A 20,860-nucleotide genomic window follows, 5' to 3' on the forward strand; every position below is an offset into this window, starting at 1 on the left:
AACTTAGGACTAAAGCCAAGGGGACATAACTTGTCTAAACAGAGTCTGCAAAGGCCCCCGGAGAGTCACTGGCAGGTTGGATATTTGTCAGGGCAAAGAGGGCAAGGGCTGGTGTCTGAAGGGGCCGATGGAGGAAGAAAAGAGGAGATGAGATGACGAGTTCTGCGCAGGGGCTCAGTCTGTTCCAGCCCAGGGACTCGCCTCTACCTGGTAGCCTCTTTCTGTAAATAAATCCTGGCTGCTCTTACCACGCAGGACTTCCCACATTCGATGTGTCTGAGGTGGGGTGAAATACAAATATGCCTTTTCATAATAGCTTTACACCTGGAGCAGCAGAGGACCGGTTTATTACCTTGGTAAACAAAAGTTAGAATTCAAGCAAAGTACAAACTTTGCCCAAGGCACTTCTGACAGTGCACCTTGTGTTTGTGAAATGAACTTGATATATATATGATGTGAAGCAATGGAAGGCTGGGCCTTTTCTCTCTTTTCCCTTCTCTTTTCTTTTATCTTTTTCTCTCTTCTTTTTTTTTTTCCTCTTGTCTAATTTGCAAGGTTTAAAAGTTCATGGGGGATGGGGGTAGGAGAGAGAGAGAGAGAGAGAGAGAGAGAGAGAGAGAGAGAGAGGAGAAGAGGGGAGAAGTTGGGGAAATTTACTTTGGCTCCGGCTTTTTCCAGCATTTTGAAAAATCACACCGTTTAGTGTGAAAAAAAAAATGTGAGCTGATATATATTCTCTTCCAGCGATAATGTGCTCCTTGCTGTTCTCAGTGACAATTAGGGTTTGTGAGTGGGAGACAGGGTAAACCAGTTTGGGGAACACACAGAGGAACCAGGGTTTGCATTAAATCTAACTTCAACATTTAAAAAAATGATAAATATTTATTCAGTGTCAGTTTTGTGCCAAGCACAGAACTATGACCTTTCCATAATCATTATTCCATGTAGTCTTCATAGACCACATGAAGTAGAGATTATTGATCCAAATGTCTATTTTACAAGTAAGGAAACTGAGGCTGTGGTTACTGAAGTGAATCAGGCCCCAGTTTTCTAATTCCAAATTCAGGCTTTTCTGCACTGATCTCTACCCTCTACTTGGAGTCATGGACTCTGGGTGTCTGGGTCACTTTGTTTCCCTTTCTTGCAACTCCCACCTATTTTTCTACCTTGGTAATTGACTGCACTTGTAAAAACAATCCGTCTTCTCTGTTCTTTGGTACATGTCTGCTCAGAGGATTTCCTTGCTCTTCATAGTCACCTGGCATCTGGGCCACCCTCTCACCAGCAGGCAGCCCTGTGCGCAGGAGCTAAAGCACGTGAAACAGATTTTCCTTCAAAACACACGTCAGCTTGAAAGCAGAGGCAGTGATAAGGAAGCAAAGGCACATCTCATGTTCGGTTGGCTCAACAAATACCTCTGCGTTCTCCCATCCCCAGCTCGAATAAATCAGCAAAAGCATCTGAGCGTTTTGGATTCTTTTCCAAAACAAGCCTTTGAACCTGAAGAACTTTGCCCATTTCTACGTGTTCACTACTCAAATGTTCAGCTGGGGCTTGCCCAGCTGAATGGCTCAGGTCGGTAAAATTTTAACTCTTTCATCCACAGATGGATTCCCAATCCTTTTAAAACGAGAGAGAACTCATTAGGCTTGTTTTTTTTTTTTAAAGAAATCTCAATGAATGTGTTAACTTGTGCCTGTCTCCACAGATGAAGGATTCCTTGAGGGAACACATTAAACTGAAGTTGGACAGTGGTGATGTCATTAAGGCATTGTCAACTCAGCAGTTTCAGGGCACCAGAACTGTGGATATTTGTGCTTTGCAAGATTTCAAAAGAAAACCCAGTCTCCCTCCTCCGACTCCCCTTCCAATTCCATCCCCTCCCACTGATGCATCTTTAATGCACTCCTTGAGAATTGCTTTGGTTTTATTTATTGCAAGCTTTAAAAAAAAATTGTTGGAACATTAATACTATTGCAATGGGAAAGATTTCAGTTGTCAGTGGATTAAACACAATTCCTGTGCTGGAGCCCTAGAGGAAAAAGGCATGGGGATTTCTGAGCTGGGAGAAAGAACTTGCTCAAGAATGCTTGCTTTGGAGACTCAGCTCTCAAAACCTGGGGGACCCTCTCATGGAATTTCAGCCCTTCAATTAACTGTAAAGAGCACCTAACTCAACCCCTTTCTTTTACAGAAGAGAAAGCCAAGGCTCAAGCAAGACCAAGGTTTGTTCAACCAGCCAAGCTGCAGGTCTCCACAGCTCCTTGGCCAGGGCTCACAGCTCTCCCCAGGCAGCCTATCCAACCTGGAAACCGAGATTATAAGACTAAAAACCAGCCCTTCATCTTGGTGTGAATCCACTTAACCTGGCTTTTTATCACCACTTGTCAATAAATCTCCATTAATTGAGCCTATGGAGAGATGTTTACCCCAAGAAAAAAAAGAGGAGAAACCTGGAACACTTCCAAAACATTGACTGGAAAACATATCCAAGGTTCAGAGATCTTAGTGTATCTTTCTTTACATGGTTATGATTCTAGACCACATAAGCAATGCTTTAAAAGAAAACTATATTCCTTTCCTACTTTGAATCTTACTCTCATCAACTTTTAAAATTTCCTTTCTAGTGACTCTAAGGTGCCATGGGTCCCTGTCATTGGGAAGTGCAGTTACCCAATGACTGAGTTCTACATTGAAGTAACTGGAAGAATGCTGGGATATTTATTAGGGCTAGAAGGAAGCTTAATGAGGCTCTGGACCACATGCCTCAGTTTACAGATGAGTGGGGTAGGCCTGAGAGGGGTTAAGTTGCTCATCACATTAACAGACAACAAACCATGGATCTGGCCAGCCTTGCAAAAGGATCCTTCCATTCAACAATTATTAAATGTCTCCCTTTGTAGTAAATCCTCCAGCAATTTTTACAAAAAAATAAAAATAAAAATAAATGGATTGTGTCCAATTCCAGGAGCTGAATGTTTGTTGTTGCCCAGGCTTAGTTAATCCCCAGGTATTGTCATGAGGGATGGAGCATGAGTTATCCTCACCATCTTTTGTTTTACGGAAAGACGAGTACATAGAAGTCAGGGGAATTTTCCAAGATTATGTGATGAATCAGCAAAGGCTCTGAGGCAACACGCTGGTACTGGATGAAGAATCAGAAGACATAAATTCCAGTCCTTATCCTCTCTAACCATATGGGAGGTCTTAGGCAAGCCACCTCACCTCTGAGTCCCAATTTCCCCACCCAGAGAAGGACTTTACTTGATGACTTCTAAGTATGCTTCAGTTCTAATGACCTTCAGGTCTAGAACATGTAGTCTTATTCCATGTAGTCTTTTAATGTCTAAAATGTGATAATGTGAAGCCAGAAATCAACTGCCACAATGGCTCACCCCTGAATTCTCAGACCACAAAGGTTAAGTGAGTTCTGCCCCCCAAATACAAGATACAAAATAATAATGACAATAAATTTTATTTTATTTTTTCCATAGTTAGCCTGTGTTTGCTGTCACATATCTGTGTACAAGGGCAAACATAAAACACAACAAATAAATTAATAACATACAAATAAAAAACTCAGAAAAAGGATACCTTCATAATTTTTTACTTTTTGAGGAATAAGAAAAAAACGGGAATTTTTACTGAGCAGCTACCACATACTAAGCCGTTTCTATACACTCACTATCTCATTTATCTGAAAACAATCAGTGCTGTCATATCCCCTTAACAGAATAAGAAACTAAAGCTCAGAGATGAAATAATTTGCCAAACATAAAAACTGTTAAGCATCAAAGTGTAGGTTTGAAATCAGCTTTTTGACTCCAAAACTCATGCATCCCACAATTCTATGTTACATACAATAAAATACTGCTCTATTTCTGGTTAGGCAAATTGCATTTTCAAACATGAGAAAGAAACAAAATAAATCAATATTTTACTAGGTGCCACAAGGAATAATGCCATAGTTTTCCTGGGTTGCAACATCTGAACATCTTTGACCATAGGCCAAAGAATAGGAGGCATTAATATGACTTTCCCTAATAATTTAGAAGGATAATATTTCTTGTCTGGAATTATTCTAATCAGAAACATTAACTATGTCCATAGAATCAAAGACCAGGTAGCTGTTATTTGGTTTGGAACTCATGTTAACTTCACATATGTACCAAGTTTTTATCTCAACCCCTCCCTAGCCATTCAATTCTGCATTCTCCCAAGAATATAGGCCAATATTAGAGTAGACTGATTTAGAGACATCTCTAGGAGGGGAGTCTGTACTGGCCTCTCTAAGTTGCCCATACCAGTCTCTAAGTTATAGACCAACATGGATTAGATTCCGCAAGTTTATTCATCTATTTCTTGACAACCTCAGTCAGATACATCCAGCACACTGCCAGGCTAGTGCTATCAAGACAAAGGAGATTTAGCCTTGACTTTGAACACTTAAGCTAAGGCAGGCTTAGACCCTAGGAAAAATCATGGGAGTTTGCATTGTCCTGTACCTGCATCCAGGATCTAGGGATGTGACCAAAAGTCTGAGAATGTGACTAAAAGCATTTTCTGTTTTGGTTTTCACCAGTAAAAGTTTTTGAGCCCATGTGGTACGATGTTAGAAAGCCGGAGAATATTAAAGTTTGAAATGTCTCTGGATATTTAGGTATCACGTCAATTCTCCCTTTGTAGAAACGAAGTTACTGAGGTTCAGATAGTGGAAGGTTGTCTAAAGTCACAACAGAGCCTGAGGCCAGGCTGGACTGACACCCAGGCCTCCCTGTTCCAGGCTCTTGTCTCTTGCCGCTGTCATGGAAAACGCATTAGCCTTTGTTTAATGAAATATTTGACCCAATGGATAGGTAGACCAGTACTTCCTCAAACTATGGTGGCTCTGGTTAAGTTGAACTGACACTGTGGTCAGTGACAAAACATCTATGCAATAGCCACTATGGACATCTTACTATACCAAGCCTTTCATGCTCTGCACGTTACCTTGCCTTCCCATTACTTCCCATTTCTCCTCAGGACCATCTATTACTCTTTCAGATCCAATTTCATTGCTTCCTCTGAAGAGGTACAGTGGGCTTCTACTGGGTCAATAGAGGCAAAATGGGGCTACATTTCCCAGACTCCCCTTTCCTACATCATTGTGTATTAGTTTTTCAGGATACTGGAAATACAGAAGCAAAGCTGCTATGCTTTAATATTTAGGAAGCTGGTGAATGGCACCATGTGCCATGATGTCACGCATACGTTGTCCCTGGTCTGCTGGTTCACCCAGTTGGGTGGGGCAGCAGCTGATCCCTCAGTTCCTTCAGTTCCCATCAGCTCTTCTCGATCAGCTGCCTGAATCATAGACCGCCATGAAGAGCTCTATGGGGAAGGGCACCAGATTGTACTCCAGGTCACCAAAATGATCTCTAGAGTCAGTGAGAGACAAATGGACTCCAGTTGGCCCTTGCAGAATCCAGGCCATTATTGCTTTTTCCCCACTCCACTCTCATTTCCTTTTCCCAGCTACCTGCCCTTCTGACTTTAAGTCCAGCATCAAATTCAATAACCGTACATAGGCTGATGAGCCAGTACCTACAATTGTATGGATTAAACCCTGATGATAAATCTTTATCGCTTGCAGTGATTCTGCTTCCCTGATCTCTAACCATTCCAGAGTCTCTGGTGATCCCCCCCAAAATTAAATACTTCCCTGCCACATACCTCTGTTAAAGCATGTGACACAACAGGCTGTACCTCCATGATTGACAAGTCTCTCTCCTACTGTTGAGGCTGGTGAGGACTATGCATCATGTGTTTGTTTTGTACGCACGACTAGTATGAGCACTACTTAATCCTTACAATAACCCAAAGAAGAAAGAGTTTTCATTATTCTCATCTTGTAGACCCAGCAACTGAGGATCAGTCAACATAAGTGATTTGCTCATTCTTTCCCAAGGAGGAAAGAAGCTGGGATTCAAAACCAGGCCTCCTGGCTCCCTAGCCGGCACTCTTCCTTCCTGGAGGTGGGCTGTTCGAGGAGTAAATTTCACCCACAAATGAAAGAATGATCTATCTATTGAACTTGAAAAAGAAAACAACTTTTCTATAAAGTTGAGGGAGGGATGAAAAGAGGAGCTTTGGGACCTAGGAGCCAATTGTATCTTGAATGCCATCTTTCCCTGACTGGTAGTTGATACTATAAATGGTCCATCATCAAGATCTTGTTAGGGAGCAAGAGACCTGCCAGGAATGTATCACCTGAAAGCCATCAGCATGCTCTCTGGCAGCAGTAAATACTAACAATGCAACACACCCCTTGACAAGCCTGCTTTTCTCCCCAGCCCAGGCAGATGCCCCACCCTGGGTGGAGCTCTCTCTGGTCTGTGGGTCTCCCTGAGTGTGGAGGGCTGAGCCTGGCTGGAGACAAGGCTTCCCACACAGGTGCCTGGCATGCAATTAGTGGTTCACCCTTTACTTTTTATGTGAATAATGAAATATGACATTAAAACTATACTTTTGTACCTAGTAAACATGGACTGGCACTCATTACATTTTTAATGTGGTTGTCAACTTCTAGATATCAAACTAGAGTAAACATTCAAGTTGGATCTCAAATCAGTGTCTTGGGCTATTGTTCAATATGCAGCTGGATTTGCAGAATAAGGGTTAAAGAAATATAGGGCCTCTACGTTATTTGTAATACACTAAAAATTAACAACACGAGGAGTAAAGAAACAAAAATGTAAAAAAAAAATGGGAAAAAAACCCCAAAATATATGAAAGAAAAATGTTAAGAAATAAATACAGTGCTACATGCAAAGTCAAAGGCCTATATTGCTCTTTTAGTACAGAGACAGAGCCTGCAAGCTTTGTGCCCCTCGAAGTCTTCCACTCGCACAAGAACAAAAAGCCCCAAAGTGCATTCAATGCATCGTTAGTATCCAGCATCGATGTTACACAGATATCTCATGTAACCTAAGCCATAAGAAGGATTCACATTTAAATTCATGGTTTTTATTCTTGTCCAGTCTTGGGATAGACTTTGAATAGATCTCATCCCGGCTTTCATTTCATAGATGAGAACACCCAAGCTCAGTGAAGGCAGATCCTCCCACTGTGGGCTGATTCTTGCTGACTTGGGAAGAGTCCCCAGGAAGGGTCCCCAGCCAGGAGGCAGCAGGATCAGGCTGAGACTCAGACTCTGGCCCCACACAGACCCACCCTCCTCAACATGGATTCCTCATCCCAGGAGTTTCCCCTGCTGCCAGGGGCCCATGGCATCCCCACAGCTTCTCTGTCAGATGCTAAAGCTAGGGACCAAGCGAGAGGGGGCGGACCCTGTGAGGCTTACTAGCAATGAAATCCCGTGTCCCTGCCTGCTGCCTGCTCTGACCTTCCTGGGACTGTTGCCCAAGCTCTTTCCATTCTTCCTGCACTGGCTTTCTCGGACAGCCCCTGCCACATCCTCAAGGGAACCTCTCAAGAGTTCCTTTCTCGTGGCATATTCAAAGGGGGAAAGGGACCCAGAGATGAGGGAAGAGTAGCTAGGGAGGTGGATTTCCTATTACCCTTTAAATCTCCCTTTTCAGCAATGTTCTCTTTCACTCATTTATTTTGGATGACACTGAGGCCCAGAGAAGTAGGACACCCAGAGTGGCTGGAGGGCCCTACTTGTGGGATGTTGGTATCCTGTGGTTTTGTGATCCAGAGCTCTCTTTTTGATGACTTGAGTTGTCTTTGCTTGGAATTAACAGATTAAGGAGTATGTTACACGTTAGTGTCACATTTTTGTGCCTTGTGTGTTGTTGGAAACCAAAACACCATCCTTACTCCTTCCAGGTGACCCATTTATGCAAACATTTTAATTTTATTGCAAATAGCATTTTGTTTTTGAATCAAACCTCAAAATCTATATTGTTGTCCTTTACTGTGCTAGTCCAAAAGGGAATGAAAACCTGAGGGAATATAAAAATACAGATTTATGTATACATTTTAAACTTTTTAACCATGTAAATAATATGCATTGTAGTATAAAAATTTAAAAAGAAGAAAATTAAAATAACACATTGTGCAAAGATAATTGTGTACACAACAGTGTTAATGTCTTTGGTAGATTTTTTTTTCCCTATGGAAAAATATATACATCATCCACACTGCTTTTGTAACCCACCATGATGGATTGCGAACATAGATAATACCATGTTGATATGCCAATGGGTGCATGTAAATAGCTTAGTGAGCACCAGGCACACTAAGAACGAGATGCAATTATGAGCAAAATGTAGCCTGGTCCCCAAGGAACTTACCGGTCAAACTGGAAAGAGGGGAAAGAGCACAGGCTTCCCCAGCTTTGGTTTAGGGACCTTCCTGCTGGTTTGTCCTGGTTTTGAGGTATATCTTGGCTCCCTAGGCTTCTTTTTTTATAGTCCAGCAAGTTTAAATCACAGTGTCCTTCAACCTGTCTTTAGGTCATAGTGTTCTCCTCATTTGCTTTTAATCTACAATCAAGAGTCTTAGTCACAGTGCTTTTCGTAGTCAGTGAGTCCCACATGGCCTGACAGAGCCCAGTCCTCAGAGGCCGTGAAGCAAGCTCTCCAACAGCAGGTGCTACCAATGGTGCTACAAGTAGAAGTGGGTCCTGGCTTGGAGATGGACGTCGTCCTTGGGTTGCAGTGTCCCTGAAGCAAGAAGGAGACTCTCCCAGTATACTGAGAGCTTTATGCTACTAAACGCCTGCCATGGCTTAACCCATGCAGACTACTGAGGGGCAGATTGGGGTCTACATAAAGAGAAGCTGAGCCAGGCACAGTGACACACACCTGTAATCCCAGCAACTGGGAGACTGAGGCAGGAGGACTGCACGTTTCAGGCCAGCCTCAGCAACTTGGTGAGGTCCCACGCCACTTAGCCAGACTCCGTCTCAAAATAAAAAGAGCTGGGAATGTGATGCAGTGGTAAAGTGCCCCTGGGTTTAATCCCTAGGACCAAAAAATAAAAATAGGGGGTGAGGAGGGAGAGAGAGAGAAAGAGAGAGAGAGATAGAGAGAGAGGAGCTGAGACTCAGAGAAATGAGGTCATGTGACCATAGGCAGCCAAGCTGAGACAGAGCAGAGCCAGGGGGAAGCCACACACACCTGGTAATCCCAACCCAGCAGTCTTTCTACTTTTCCTCAGGTCCATTGAAACATGGCTGACTTGACCAAAGATACCAGCTGTCCACACTCATACACATAGGAGTGCGCTTATCTAAAAACAGGCAATCCCAACACACCTCCCAGGTGTCCTGTAAGTGCCCCCATCCTGGAGGATCTGCTTCATCTTGTGGTCCTTGCACTATTGCAGAAGGCTGATTCATTCTTTTTTTTTTTTTTTTTAGAGAGAGTGAGAGAGGAGAGTGAGAGAGAGAGAGAATTTTTTAATATTTATTTTTTAGTTCTCGGCGGACACAACATCTTTGTTGGTATGTGGTGCTGAGGATCGAACCTGGGCCGCACGCACGCCAGGCGAGCGTGCTACCGCTTGAGCCACATCCCCAGCCCCTGATTCATTCTTAAAAAGTGTTTGGTGTCCAGACCACCCACAGCACGAGACCATCTCCAGACAAGCCAGGAATCCTTCCCTGGGATTTTACCGCTCTGCATCACATATAACCAGGGGCATGCTCCTCTCTCCATAGGCAGGTTCAAGAGGCTCAGTGTGCTGAGTTCCAGGCGACAGATACCCAGTGAGCACCTGTAAAGAGTTAAGATAGTGGGTTGGGCCACGATGAAATCACTGAGCTGAGATATAACACTTATGTTCTAGAAAACAACTCCATAAGCCTTAGGATAATAGTATAACACTACGCACATATTGTGCCTTATTTCACCCAACTCTGACCACACTCATGTAATCACATTTACCAGACGAAGGTGCTGAGTTTCAGAGAAGCTCACTGACAGGGCCTCGATTAGACAGTGAATAGCACGGCTTAGACCTAAACTCTAGTTCTTCTGAACTCTAAAATGAATGGCCCCATCTTTTCAAACATCAACCTCAATATGCTACTGTTTTAGTCAGCTGTTTCCTGCTGTGACTAAAGGATCTGACCAGAACAACTATAAGGAGGAGAAGTGTATTTAGGGTCTCATGGTTTTAGAGGTCCTAGTCCATAGAAAGCCGGCTCCATTTCTCAGGGCTCGAGGCGAGGCTGAACATCATGGCAGAGTGTGTGGCAGAGGGAAGCAGCTCATATCATGGTGATCAAGAAGCAGAGAGAGATTCCACTCTCTATTTACAAAATATGTACACCAAAGCCATGCCCTAATTCCCACCTTCTCCAGCCACACCCTGCCACCACTTCAGTTACTATTCAGTTGAATCCCATCAGTGTATTAAATCACTGACTGGGTTAAGACTCTTAAAACCCCATCATTTCTCCTCTGAACCTTCTTGCGTTTTCTCACACGTGAGCTTTTGGGGACACCTCACATCCAAACCACAACATTGATGCTACCTTGTCATATTCCCATTATGACCCCAGAGAGGAGTAATGGGCTCTAAGAGGTAAAGAGAGCCAAGGTCACCAGGGGTCTTGTGGCTCCAAAGCCTGGTACTCTCCTTCCTCACTTCACCCCTGCTGTGGGAAAGCTCCTCAGAGGTTGTGAAGAGATGAAGAATAACAAAGTTCAAAGCAGATTGTGCATGACGAAGAGGGCTTCAGATAAATGCTCTGGGTATCTCTGTTGAGAAACATCCTGGGGGAGCCCCCAGCCTGGCCCAGCATGTGGGTGTGATGAGTGTTTTGAGGTCATGTCAGTCTCCTCTCAGGTATTATTGTCTATGCTATACGCTCTGGTTGAGGCCAGGATGCCCCTTTCTGGTGACCAGGCATAACTTAATATCCTACATTAGAATGTCCAGCTTTTTTTTTTTTTCTTTTTTTACAATGTGGTTTCTTTGAGGAAGACTCTGTGGATAGCAAGTTGTGGAGGAAGCTGGTAAAGGAGGCCAGAGTGAACATCACCCTGATGTCGTCTGATGCTTGTTCTTGAAAGAGCATTTATACCAATCCTCGCCTGCTCCTTTTGCCACATACAGAGCAGAGCCTAACGTTACAGTTCTTTCTTTAGAGGCACTGATGGAAAAATGAAAGATGGAGATCAGCTAGGGAACTACTGCAGAAACCCAGTGAGATACAGTGGTGACTTTAAAGTGGCACTTGGGCTGGGTGTGGTGGCAAATGCTTATAACCCCAGCAGTTCAGGAGGTGGAGACAGGAGGATATTGAGTTCAAAGCCAGCCTCAGCAATGGAGAGGCACTAAGCAACTCAGTGAGACCCTGTCTCTAAACAAAATACAAAACAGGGCTGGGGATGTGACTCAGTGGTCAAGTGCTCCTGAGTTCAATCCCTGGTATCAACCCCCCACCCCCGAAAAAAAAAAAAAAAAGAAAAAGTGGCACTTGGGGTCAGGAAGTAGACACAAACTGAAGAAGTGCTTCAGAGGAAGAATGACTATCTTAGGGATTAGATGATGATGAGAAGGGAAGTGAAGGAGAGGCGCTTAGGCTGAGTCCTGGGTTATTTACCAAGGAATGGAGGTGGGTGAGCATGCCATGCAGAGATAAGGGTCACAAAAGAGAAAGTTCAGGGAGACTAGGAGACTAGGAGGAGCTTAATTTCTCATAGGCTAAAGGAGTGTATTTGGAGGACATTCTCATGAATGTACAGAAAAGGCAAGACTCTCAGTTGGTCCTCCAACTCTACCCTAAGAACTTGTAGATGTTGGTGCCGTCACCTTTGGCCCTACAGGCTGAATCAGGAAGGACTTGGAAGTAGGGAGTGTGGAGCAGTGGGCTGTACTCGTGGAACTCACAGGGAACGAGAGAAGATTTTAAGCAGGCACAAGTAGGCTTCCCTGACAGCCCATTATTTTCATGGATTGTTAGGTAGACAGTGTCACATTCAAAGTGTCACAGCGGAATGACTTGGGAATCTTGAGTTAATAGGCTTGAATTTGGGGCGGTAAATTATTAACTGGAAATATGGGGAAAGAAGATCCCTCATTTTTTTCTCTGTCTCTAGAAAATGGCTCTTGAGAAAATGCTGTGTAAATTACCAACAGGCTATTCATGAGTAAACAACCAGTTTAATATGTCATACCAATAAGCAACTAATTTTGTAACTGAAATTAAATACTTACCAATTTGAGAAGCTAAAGCTTGAAGGAGGAAGTGCTAACAGATTGGAAAAACCCAGTGAATTTTTATTCAGACCAAATTATAGGAAGCCCTCAGAGCTCCAGCTTCCTGTAGAGGTATCTTTAGGGAAAGGGAGAAACAAGAGTGGAATCAGGGGATGCCCCGCCAACTCACCCAACCCCAGCTCCCAGAAGCTGTGAGCTTCACTCTCCTGTGGCTGCTGCTGCTACAGGACTGGTGGGCCACACATCCTGGATCCCACAGAGGGCTTAGTTTATCATCTACCTGGGTACTAGCTGCTTAGTATCCCTCAGTAAACAAGTTCATTAGCATTAAGTCTTGGAGACACCAAAGTGTGCAGCAAATATCAAAGAGCAGTTGATTAAGTTCCTTGGACTTTCCAAGCTATACATTACAATGGGGATATAATCCTGAAGCAACAGGCAAGGGCTGTGCCCTCATGCGAATCTTTCATTCCACCATGTCTCACAGCTGGAAGAGATTTCAGAGACTGTCTAGGGGCAGATGATGGGAGAAGAAACATGGAATGGCAAATAGAGCCCAGAATTGGGAGTGATGACTCAGAGTCTGTCGTTTCCAACCTACACTATCTTAGACAAGTTTATGTCACTGCAAAATGGGATCGATAAAAATAAGAACCACCTTCCTCAAAGTAAACTCTGCAGGAAGAAAGGGGGTGTGCACCATGATTGGCAAGCACTGAAAAAAAAATGCAATTTATTCTCAGTGAGTTATTTAATTTAACTTGATTTGATTTATTGAGACAGAATCTCACTCTGAGTTCCAGTCTGGCCTTGAACTTCTTAGGCTCAATCACTCCTCCTGACTCAGCCTCCTGAGGAGCTGGGACTACAGATGTACATCATCATGCTGGGCAAGATATTTTATTTTATTTTATTTTTTAAAAAAGGAAAGATAAAGAAGAAGTACTTATGTGTGTATCTTGAAGAAATACCAAATGCCTATCAAATTCTTTCCTGATTTGTCTATCTCCTTTTGTCTCTATGCACACTTGTATCTGGTTGCCTGACAATAAATCAGTCAAGATGGTAATATTAATTAGAGTGATAGAGGCCAATATTGCTTTCAATTGGGAAGGGATGTATTTCATGCTGGTGCATATATTAGTTAAAAAAAACTCACAAAAAAATAAAAACACATGCATTGGAGGTCATGGCTCTCATTCTTATTTATATTAACAGAGTATCTGAGTAGTTTCCCTACAGTGTGTGTGCTTCCTAAGGCCTCTGTAATACCGTCTCCACTTGAGCAGAGAATTCTGCCGTGCAGAACCTGGGATGATCAAAAGGGGAAGGTGTGTGGGGATAATTAGAGGCTACAGAATAAACAATAATATTTATGTTCATTCAAAATCTGAAGCCAGATGGTAGTAAAATCCTTGTGTGGTCAGGAGGAGTCATTGTTTCATACAAAAGAAAAAACACATAGGCACATATTTATAATAATTGTCTTCCATGTATATGAAAAATGAAATGCATGTCTTTGCAATGAATAAGTATATATTAGTGAGACTATCGTAAATGAAAACATGGTTTTCAGTAAATGAAAACATAGAGCTGTATTGCTAACGTGAATTTTTCAACATAATGCTGACATCTCTGGTCTTGGAAATGAGAAGATAAAATCCATAGGCATGTTATAGAAAGAAAACGTCAAGTGGCATTTACAGAGTGCCTTCTGTACCTGGCACTATGTGATGCACATCTCATTAGCTCATTAATACCCACCTCCATGCCTTCTTCCGTTTACGTCTTTGGACATATGACCCTCAATGCCCAGTGTATTTTTCACGATCCCTTCTGCTCCCCCAACAACAGTTACTCCTTCCCAGTCCACTCTTCACCTGGATATCTCATTCCCTTCAGAATTCTACCTGGGCCCAAGTTTGCCCAGGTTTTCCTTTTCCTGTTTCCCAGGAAGCCAGCATTTCCTTATCATGTGTTGTCACAGAGGTCTGTCTTCCTCATTGAAGGTCCTGGGAAGTGATCATCTCATTTTTTTCACTATTATAAACCCAGTGCACAGGCCATTCCTAGCATATTGAATGTCCCTCACAATGTTGGTTGAATGAACAAATGAATTAGTTATTCTGTAAGCTAAGTATTATTGGTCCTGATTTTCAGATAAGAGTATGAGGCTGATCAGAATTAGTAAGTGCACACACTGCTAGTAGATGTTAGATCCTGTAGGTCTCCGAGTTGAGGCAAATAACCTGATGATTCTCTCGGTTACTACCAACCAGAGTGGGGAGTGTCCTGGAGTCCTGAAATGGATCTTTTTTTCTCCTTTGCTGGTATATAGTCAGAGAGTGTTACTGAAAAAACAAATGCCTAAAAAAGTCTATGGTACAGAGCGCAGCAATTAACATGGAGCTCAGGAGCAGCCAAAGCTTCTCCTGGGGACAGATCAGTGAGGTAGATGCAACTCATTCTGAGCTTTCTGAACATCATCTGCGTGGTCTCACCCAGGATGCAAGCTAGAGGGAGTTTGGAGACCAGCACCAGATATATCCTGGCCCTCTGGCTGCTGAAAGACTCTTCTAAGGTATTGAGGTAACACACAAATAGGAGAAACAGTCCCATAAACCAGAGGAGACAAGTAACTGGAACAGGCCCCCAGTCTGGTACAAAAGGATCACCTCCACCTTTCTCTACCCATGACCTTGGAAAGCCACCAGCTTCCCTCCTAAAGTTTAAGTTTTCACACACGCAAAGTTAGGCAAATGGAGAAGAATCAGGGCAGTGGGCCAGCCAGATCTGATACTCAGGTGTGTTTTGGTCTTGCCTGTTTGCCATGCATAGAATGGCATCCCATCAAAAGTTGCCCGTTGAAGTCCCAAACCCCTGTGGATCAGAAAACGACCTTAACTAGAGGTGGAGTCTATAGAGAGCTACTCAAGTTAAAATGAGATCATTAAGGTGGGTTGTAATTCAATATAACCCGTGTCCTTATCAAAGGGGGAATTTGGACACAGTAACAGACGTGCCTACAGGGAAAATGCCACACCAACCTGGAGATGGGAAATGAAAATCCACATGATTTGAGGAAACAGACCTGTGGCACATTCTCCCATCACAGCTCCCAGAAGGAACCAAGCATGCCAGCACCTAGATTTTGGATTTGTAGCACCCAGCCCCATGAGATGGCAACTTCTGTTGTTTGAATTACTCAGTCTGTGCGACTTTATGTCAGCCCTGCCAAACCAGGACCCCAGAGCCTCTTCTCACTTTCCTCACCATTCTCTAGTTTCTTCGGTTCAGCTGCTTGGCCCATTTGCCTTGTCAGATGGTATTTCGGGCATTAAAGTCTATCATTCCTGATGAGACCATCCCAAAGGGATTTTTGAGTGGTGATTTCTCATACTATTCTCTGAATGTGGTTTTTTTTTTTTGTTTTTTTTTTTTCCTTTTGGTCCTGAGTATTGAACCTAGGGTCTCATGCATGCCAGGCAAGCACTCTACCACTGAGCTACATCCCCAGCTCCCTATTCCCTGAAAGTCTTTAAAAATCTAAGAAGCAAAGATCCAATTCCACAGGAAGTTCTATTTCAGATCCCCAATCCAGTGCTATATCCGTACATGTTTAATCCTCAGCTCTCCTTGAGGAGATGGAGAGGAAAACCCTGTTTTGTAGTATTTGTCAATTTCCCATCATGACAGATTTCAAAGCTACTGACATGCCTGAATTCTGCAAACCACTGCTCTGAGCATCAGGAAACCAGGGTCCTCTGACATTCAGATTTGTTTTTGTTTTGCCTGTATGCCATGCATAGAATGGTGTCCCATCAAAAGTTGCACGTTAAAATTCTAAACCCCTGTAGATCAGAAAATGACCTTTACTAGAGGCAGAGTTTATAAAGAGCTACTCAAGTTAAAATGAGATCATTCAGGTGGGTTGTAATTCAATATGACCCGTGTCCTTATCAAAGGGGGAATTTGGACAACCTCTGCTTTTGATTCGCCGAAGGAGTTGTGATAAGACTCTAGATCCTGAGGTGCATCATTTGTGAAATGAAAAGGTTCTAACAGGTTCAAGGATTGTGGGTTGGTGACTTGGCCTCCAAACCACTGAAGGTGGTAGAAGAACAAGTAAACTATCAATTTTGTCACCAAAGGTACTTAAAATATTGGAGATCTAGATCAGATTTATTTCAGGAGGCGGAGAGAAGGTTCCGTTGCTTATTAAATAGGCATGACTTCTGAGGTCCCCTCTGCTGAAATGTGTTGGGTTCTTCCACGACTCCAGACTAGATTGTCAGCCCCACTCAGAGACTTTAAAAAGTGGCACTGAAGGGGGCAAGGAGAAGAGCCAGCTGGGTGACCAGTTATCACAATGGAGGAGCACAGACCAGAACCACTGCCTGGGTCCCAGTGACACTGCACATTTCCTGAGCATGTTTCTTCCAGAAGAGTCTTCCCACAATTTATATGAAGGAAGAAATATTTTTACCTACCCTTGGCCGGCATCCAGGTCTGGGGTGGCAGGTGGCAGCTGTTTAACAGCCGATGGTGACACTGCACAACAATTAGGGCAGGAAGTGTTGAAGGCTGCATTGCACGGATACTGCTGAGGTGGAATTGAGGTCAAAGGACCGCAGCTCCCCTAACTGCATCCAGCCCCTGCCCCAGCTAGAGCCTCCTCCACAGACTGCAGGATGTGGGAGCACAAGTGCTGGCTTTCTAAAGTAGAGAATCTTGCATAAAACTGGAGCCTGGCCCAGTGGTCCAGGGCAGGTCTTCATCACCCCCCTCCCCTCTCCCTTCCCTTCTCCTTCCCTTCCCCATCCCCTTCCCTTCTCTTCCTATCCAGCCTGTTCCTTTTACTTTTTTGGTACTGGGGATCTAACCCAGGATGTTATACCACTGAGCTACATCCCCAATTCTTTTTATTTTTATTTCAAGACAGGGTTTTGCTAAGTTTTCCAGGCTCACTCTGAACTTGCAATCCTCCTACTTCAGCCTCCCAAGTAGCTCGGATTATAAGTGTGTGCCCCTGTGCTTGGCTAAGGCACTACTTTAGAGAGTGCCAGGGCAGAGAATACTGACTTTCTTATTCATGGAGACCCTGTGTCTGCTGGTAATGTAGAGGGTAGGTTAAAGAGGAATTCAGGATCCAGGAGACCAGGTAGCAAATAATAGTATCTCAGTGACAGATCATATACCTATCAATCAGGTCGACTGACGAAGGTGGAGTTTGTTCACAGCAGGGTCAGCTACTTGCTCTTGCTTGTGCAGCTCTTTCTTCAAACTTTCCTTTTGTTGACAATTGTGCCCTTCCATTGTCCCCAAGCTTGTCTCTTTTCCTGATTGAGGGTAAAATAGCCTTTCTTTGCATACCATATTTCTACTTGGGCACAGAATAGGATTGAGTCAATATCACCCCAGAAACCTTGGGCCATGGAAGTGGAATCATAGCTTCCATGTAGGCTTAATATCTCTGTAGAGAAACAAGATGCTCCAGAGAATTTAGACCTAAAAAGACAGAGATAACATGGTGTTTCTCTTATTCTTACCACAGCTGGGCAGAGAGATTGAGGAGATGATGATGAGATTCAAGTGCATGCAAAGAGTTTTAGGCCTGGAAATGGCCTTGGGGATGGACTTTAGGTCAAAGAAATCATGTTGGTTTTACCTTAATCCAATCACCTTTTTACTACCTTCAGCATCCTTCTTATCCAAACAGCCAGCATCTCTCCCTGCAATATTACCATTGCCCCTACCTGCTTCCCCTGCTTTACCCTACGTCCCTTAGACCCAGTGTAGCTGTAGAAGTAAACCTCTTACAATATGCACTGGATAGTGCCACCCTTTTGCTCTAATGCCTTCCCAGGTAATTCACTTGGAAGTCCTCAAAATAGACTCCAAAGCCTTAGAAGACTGGCTCTATATTGCCTCTCTGATCTTACTTCTCACCATTCTCCGTTGCCCCAGAACCTCCTAAATGTGCTGGGGCAGCCACGCTGGCCTCCTGTTCTTCAACAAGCTCCTGACCTTTGTTCCACCCGCAACTTGCTCATGTGCTTCCCATAGATATCTGCTGTGTAACTCCCTTTCCTCCCTCAGGTTCCCTGGAGATCTCACCTTCACCCTGAGGCTTGCCTGGACCACGCTATTTCTAATCAGCTTGTGCGTCCCTCTCCCACTCCCCCTCTGCTCTCCTTAAGCTGCTTTCCTTTTCTTCCCCACAGGACTTAACACCTCTTAGCACAACAGATATTTTTTATATTTATCATGCAGATGAATATCTGTCTCTGCTAGGATGAAGCTCTACAAGGGCAGAGATCATCCTCTCTTGTTGCCTGAAGTATGCCTGCCTCATGGTGAAGCTGTCTGAATGGAAGAGAATGTAATTAAAGAGAATGTAACTTTGAAAAAAAAAATCATGAAGTAGTTTTAAACTCACAGGATGCTTGTAAAAACACCACAAAGAGTCCAAATACACCCTTACAACATTTTGCCACCATTTTTCCTTGAGAATGTTTAATGATGTTAATGTTAACATCTCTAAGCATATAAGTAATGAAATGTATGGAATCTTTTTTTAGGTTGCAAAGACTTTTTTTTTTTTCCTGGTCACTCCCTACATTTCTAACATAGGGAGGGCAAAGGTCAATAAGCCCACGAACAGATGAGGAAAGTGAGGTTCATCAGGATCAGTGCCATCCTGCCCAAGATCACACAGGTCGAAGGAGCAAGCGCAGGACTGGGGTAGAGCTGAGGTTCAATCACCAATGGTTGGGTTGCCTCTGTGCGGTGCCACAGTTGGACAGCACAGCTCCTGGGTTAAGAGTGGCTCTCTGACACCATGAAGATGGCAGCTGCCTCATGTAGCTGGGATGCCCCCGGAACAGCTGCAACCCACACCACAAAGAGCGTGAGTCAGCCTCATTCCTGCCCTCTCCGCAGCACGTGTTCCCTTCACTCAGTCCCTCTGTGCCCAATACCCACCGTGCCAGCGAGGGAGGTGATACTGCCAGTGGGGCTGACCGCAAGGTCCTCAGGCGCCCTCCAGCCTGGTGACTGAGATGCCATCTGGCACCCACCACAGCTGCAGGGCCTCCCATCTGGCCTCAGAAGGCAGGATCACAGGAGCATCGTGTCAGCAGAGGAAGGACCTGCCACCACTGGGGAAGGCACCGTCAGCTCCTACATGGAGCCAGTTACTGATCGTCTCCAGGCCTCAGCTTCCTCAACTGTAAAATGGGGAGAACAAATGGTTCTGACCTGAGTCAGGAAGTTGGAGGCCCCTGATCCTAAACAGGAAAACTACCTGACCTGGGGACCCATCAGTAGGGACAAAGACAGTCAAGAAGGAGGATGGTGGTGGGGAGATCTGAAGCTATTGTGAGGGCCAAAGGAGGTCAGGTGCATGGTCAGTGGTCAAACAGTGTTCACAGTAAGAGTGGAGACAAGATCGCCTGTCTTGAGTCTCCTCCCAGGTTTGCCACCCAGTCCTAACCCAGGCCCTTGCTTCTCTCGAAATTCTTCAGTAGCCTCCACTGTGGCCTCCTGGCCACCGATGCCCCTTTTCCATCAAATGTGCCCACAGTTGTCAGAGGAATTTTCCTAAAACACGGCTGTGCCTTGTGTCATTTTTCTGTTTGAAATCCTCCACTGGCTCCCCAGCAGCTCCCAAGTTAGGTTCCAACAATTCACCCTAACACTCAAGCCTCTCAACAAACGGCCCCAACCTCTCTGCTCCAGTAAACCCATCTCCAAGGGCTAACTGTCCATCCTTGGCTGAGGACAATTAAATGGAATAAAAGGTCAGAATCGTGTTCTGGGGTCAGAAAACTTGAGTTGGAGTAGCTATGTGTGGCCTTGAGCAACTTGAATTCTCTATAAACAAGGTTTTGATAATGGCACCGCCCGCAGGGATGCTTGTGAGGAAAAAAAGAAGGGTGCGAAGCAATGGGTGTACAGTTGCCAGTGTCTTCAATGATTGAATCACCCATTCCGCATGCTGACAGCCCCACCATGCCCCTGCTCTGTGGACATCTTGCTGCCCCCCCTCAGGAGACTCCCCTTTCTTGTCCTCATGCACCTAGGGCCTCCCTCTTTTCCCCTTTACCATGGAGTCCCTTGATTAGGCTCATTTTTCCTGCCCAGATGTGAAGTCCCAGAAAGTTGGGAGAAGCCTGTTTCTCACAGGTCTCTGTGTCTTTCTCAGGATCTAGGACAGCACCCAGCACCTAGAAGGCCTCAGCTGGGAAGTGCTGGATCAAAGAATAAAGGAGTGAGATTGGGGAAGACACAATAAGAAATGAAGGCCTTAGAGGAGTCAAGTTGGGGGAAGCATCCTGGAACCCTACAGGTAAGATGTCACTTTTCAAAATGGCAGACACACAGGCTGGCCACCCATGGGCTCTGAGTTAGGAATACTCCCTGTATCACAGAATGAGGTCATCAGAGAGCCCAGGCTGCAGCAGCTTTCTCTGCTCTGCTGTACTGGAGGGCCCTGTTGTACTGGAGCAGGCAGGGCATTATAAGCAAGCTGTGGACAAAATGGGGATGAGTGGGAGGGGCGGCCTGGCTTGAATCCTTCTTCTAATGACAGCAAGCTCACTATTCCAGCGGGGAGGGCTGTCAAAAAATGGTCCCCTGTTGCAATTCACCTTGGTTTGCTGAGGCATCTTTAAAAAGTCAG

The 20,860-nt window shown here is 44.4% G+C and overlaps 1 protein-coding gene across 38 annotated transcripts in view; it reads left to right on the forward strand.

Moving 5' to 3' along the window:
• The window catches only part of LOC144376351 (uncharacterized), a 222,917-nt gene that overhangs the window by 61,852 nt on the left and 140,205 nt on the right, over positions 1-20,860 (forward strand). For 35 of the 38 annotated variants that reach the window (XR_013436712.1, XR_013436709.1, XR_013436715.1 and 32 more), the window contains one exon: positions 20,384-20,527. Coding sequence is in view for 2 of the 38 variants with exons in the window: in XM_078043835.1 (XP_077899961.1) it covers positions 20,477-20,527 (51 nt within the window). In the remaining 36 variants the exon portion in view is untranslated. Of the gene's footprint in view, positions 1-1,708; positions 2,963-20,383; positions 20,528-20,860 lie in introns of those variants that run through there. The other 3 variants (XR_013436740.1, XR_013436739.1, XR_013436738.1) reach the window with 2 other exon arrangements.

The sequence above is a fragment of the Ictidomys tridecemlineatus genome, chromosome 3, assembly GCF_052094955.1.
Source record: "Ictidomys tridecemlineatus isolate mIctTri1 chromosome 3, mIctTri1.hap1, whole genome shotgun sequence".
Taxonomy (NCBI): domain Eukaryota; kingdom Metazoa; phylum Chordata; class Mammalia; order Rodentia; family Sciuridae; genus Ictidomys; species Ictidomys tridecemlineatus.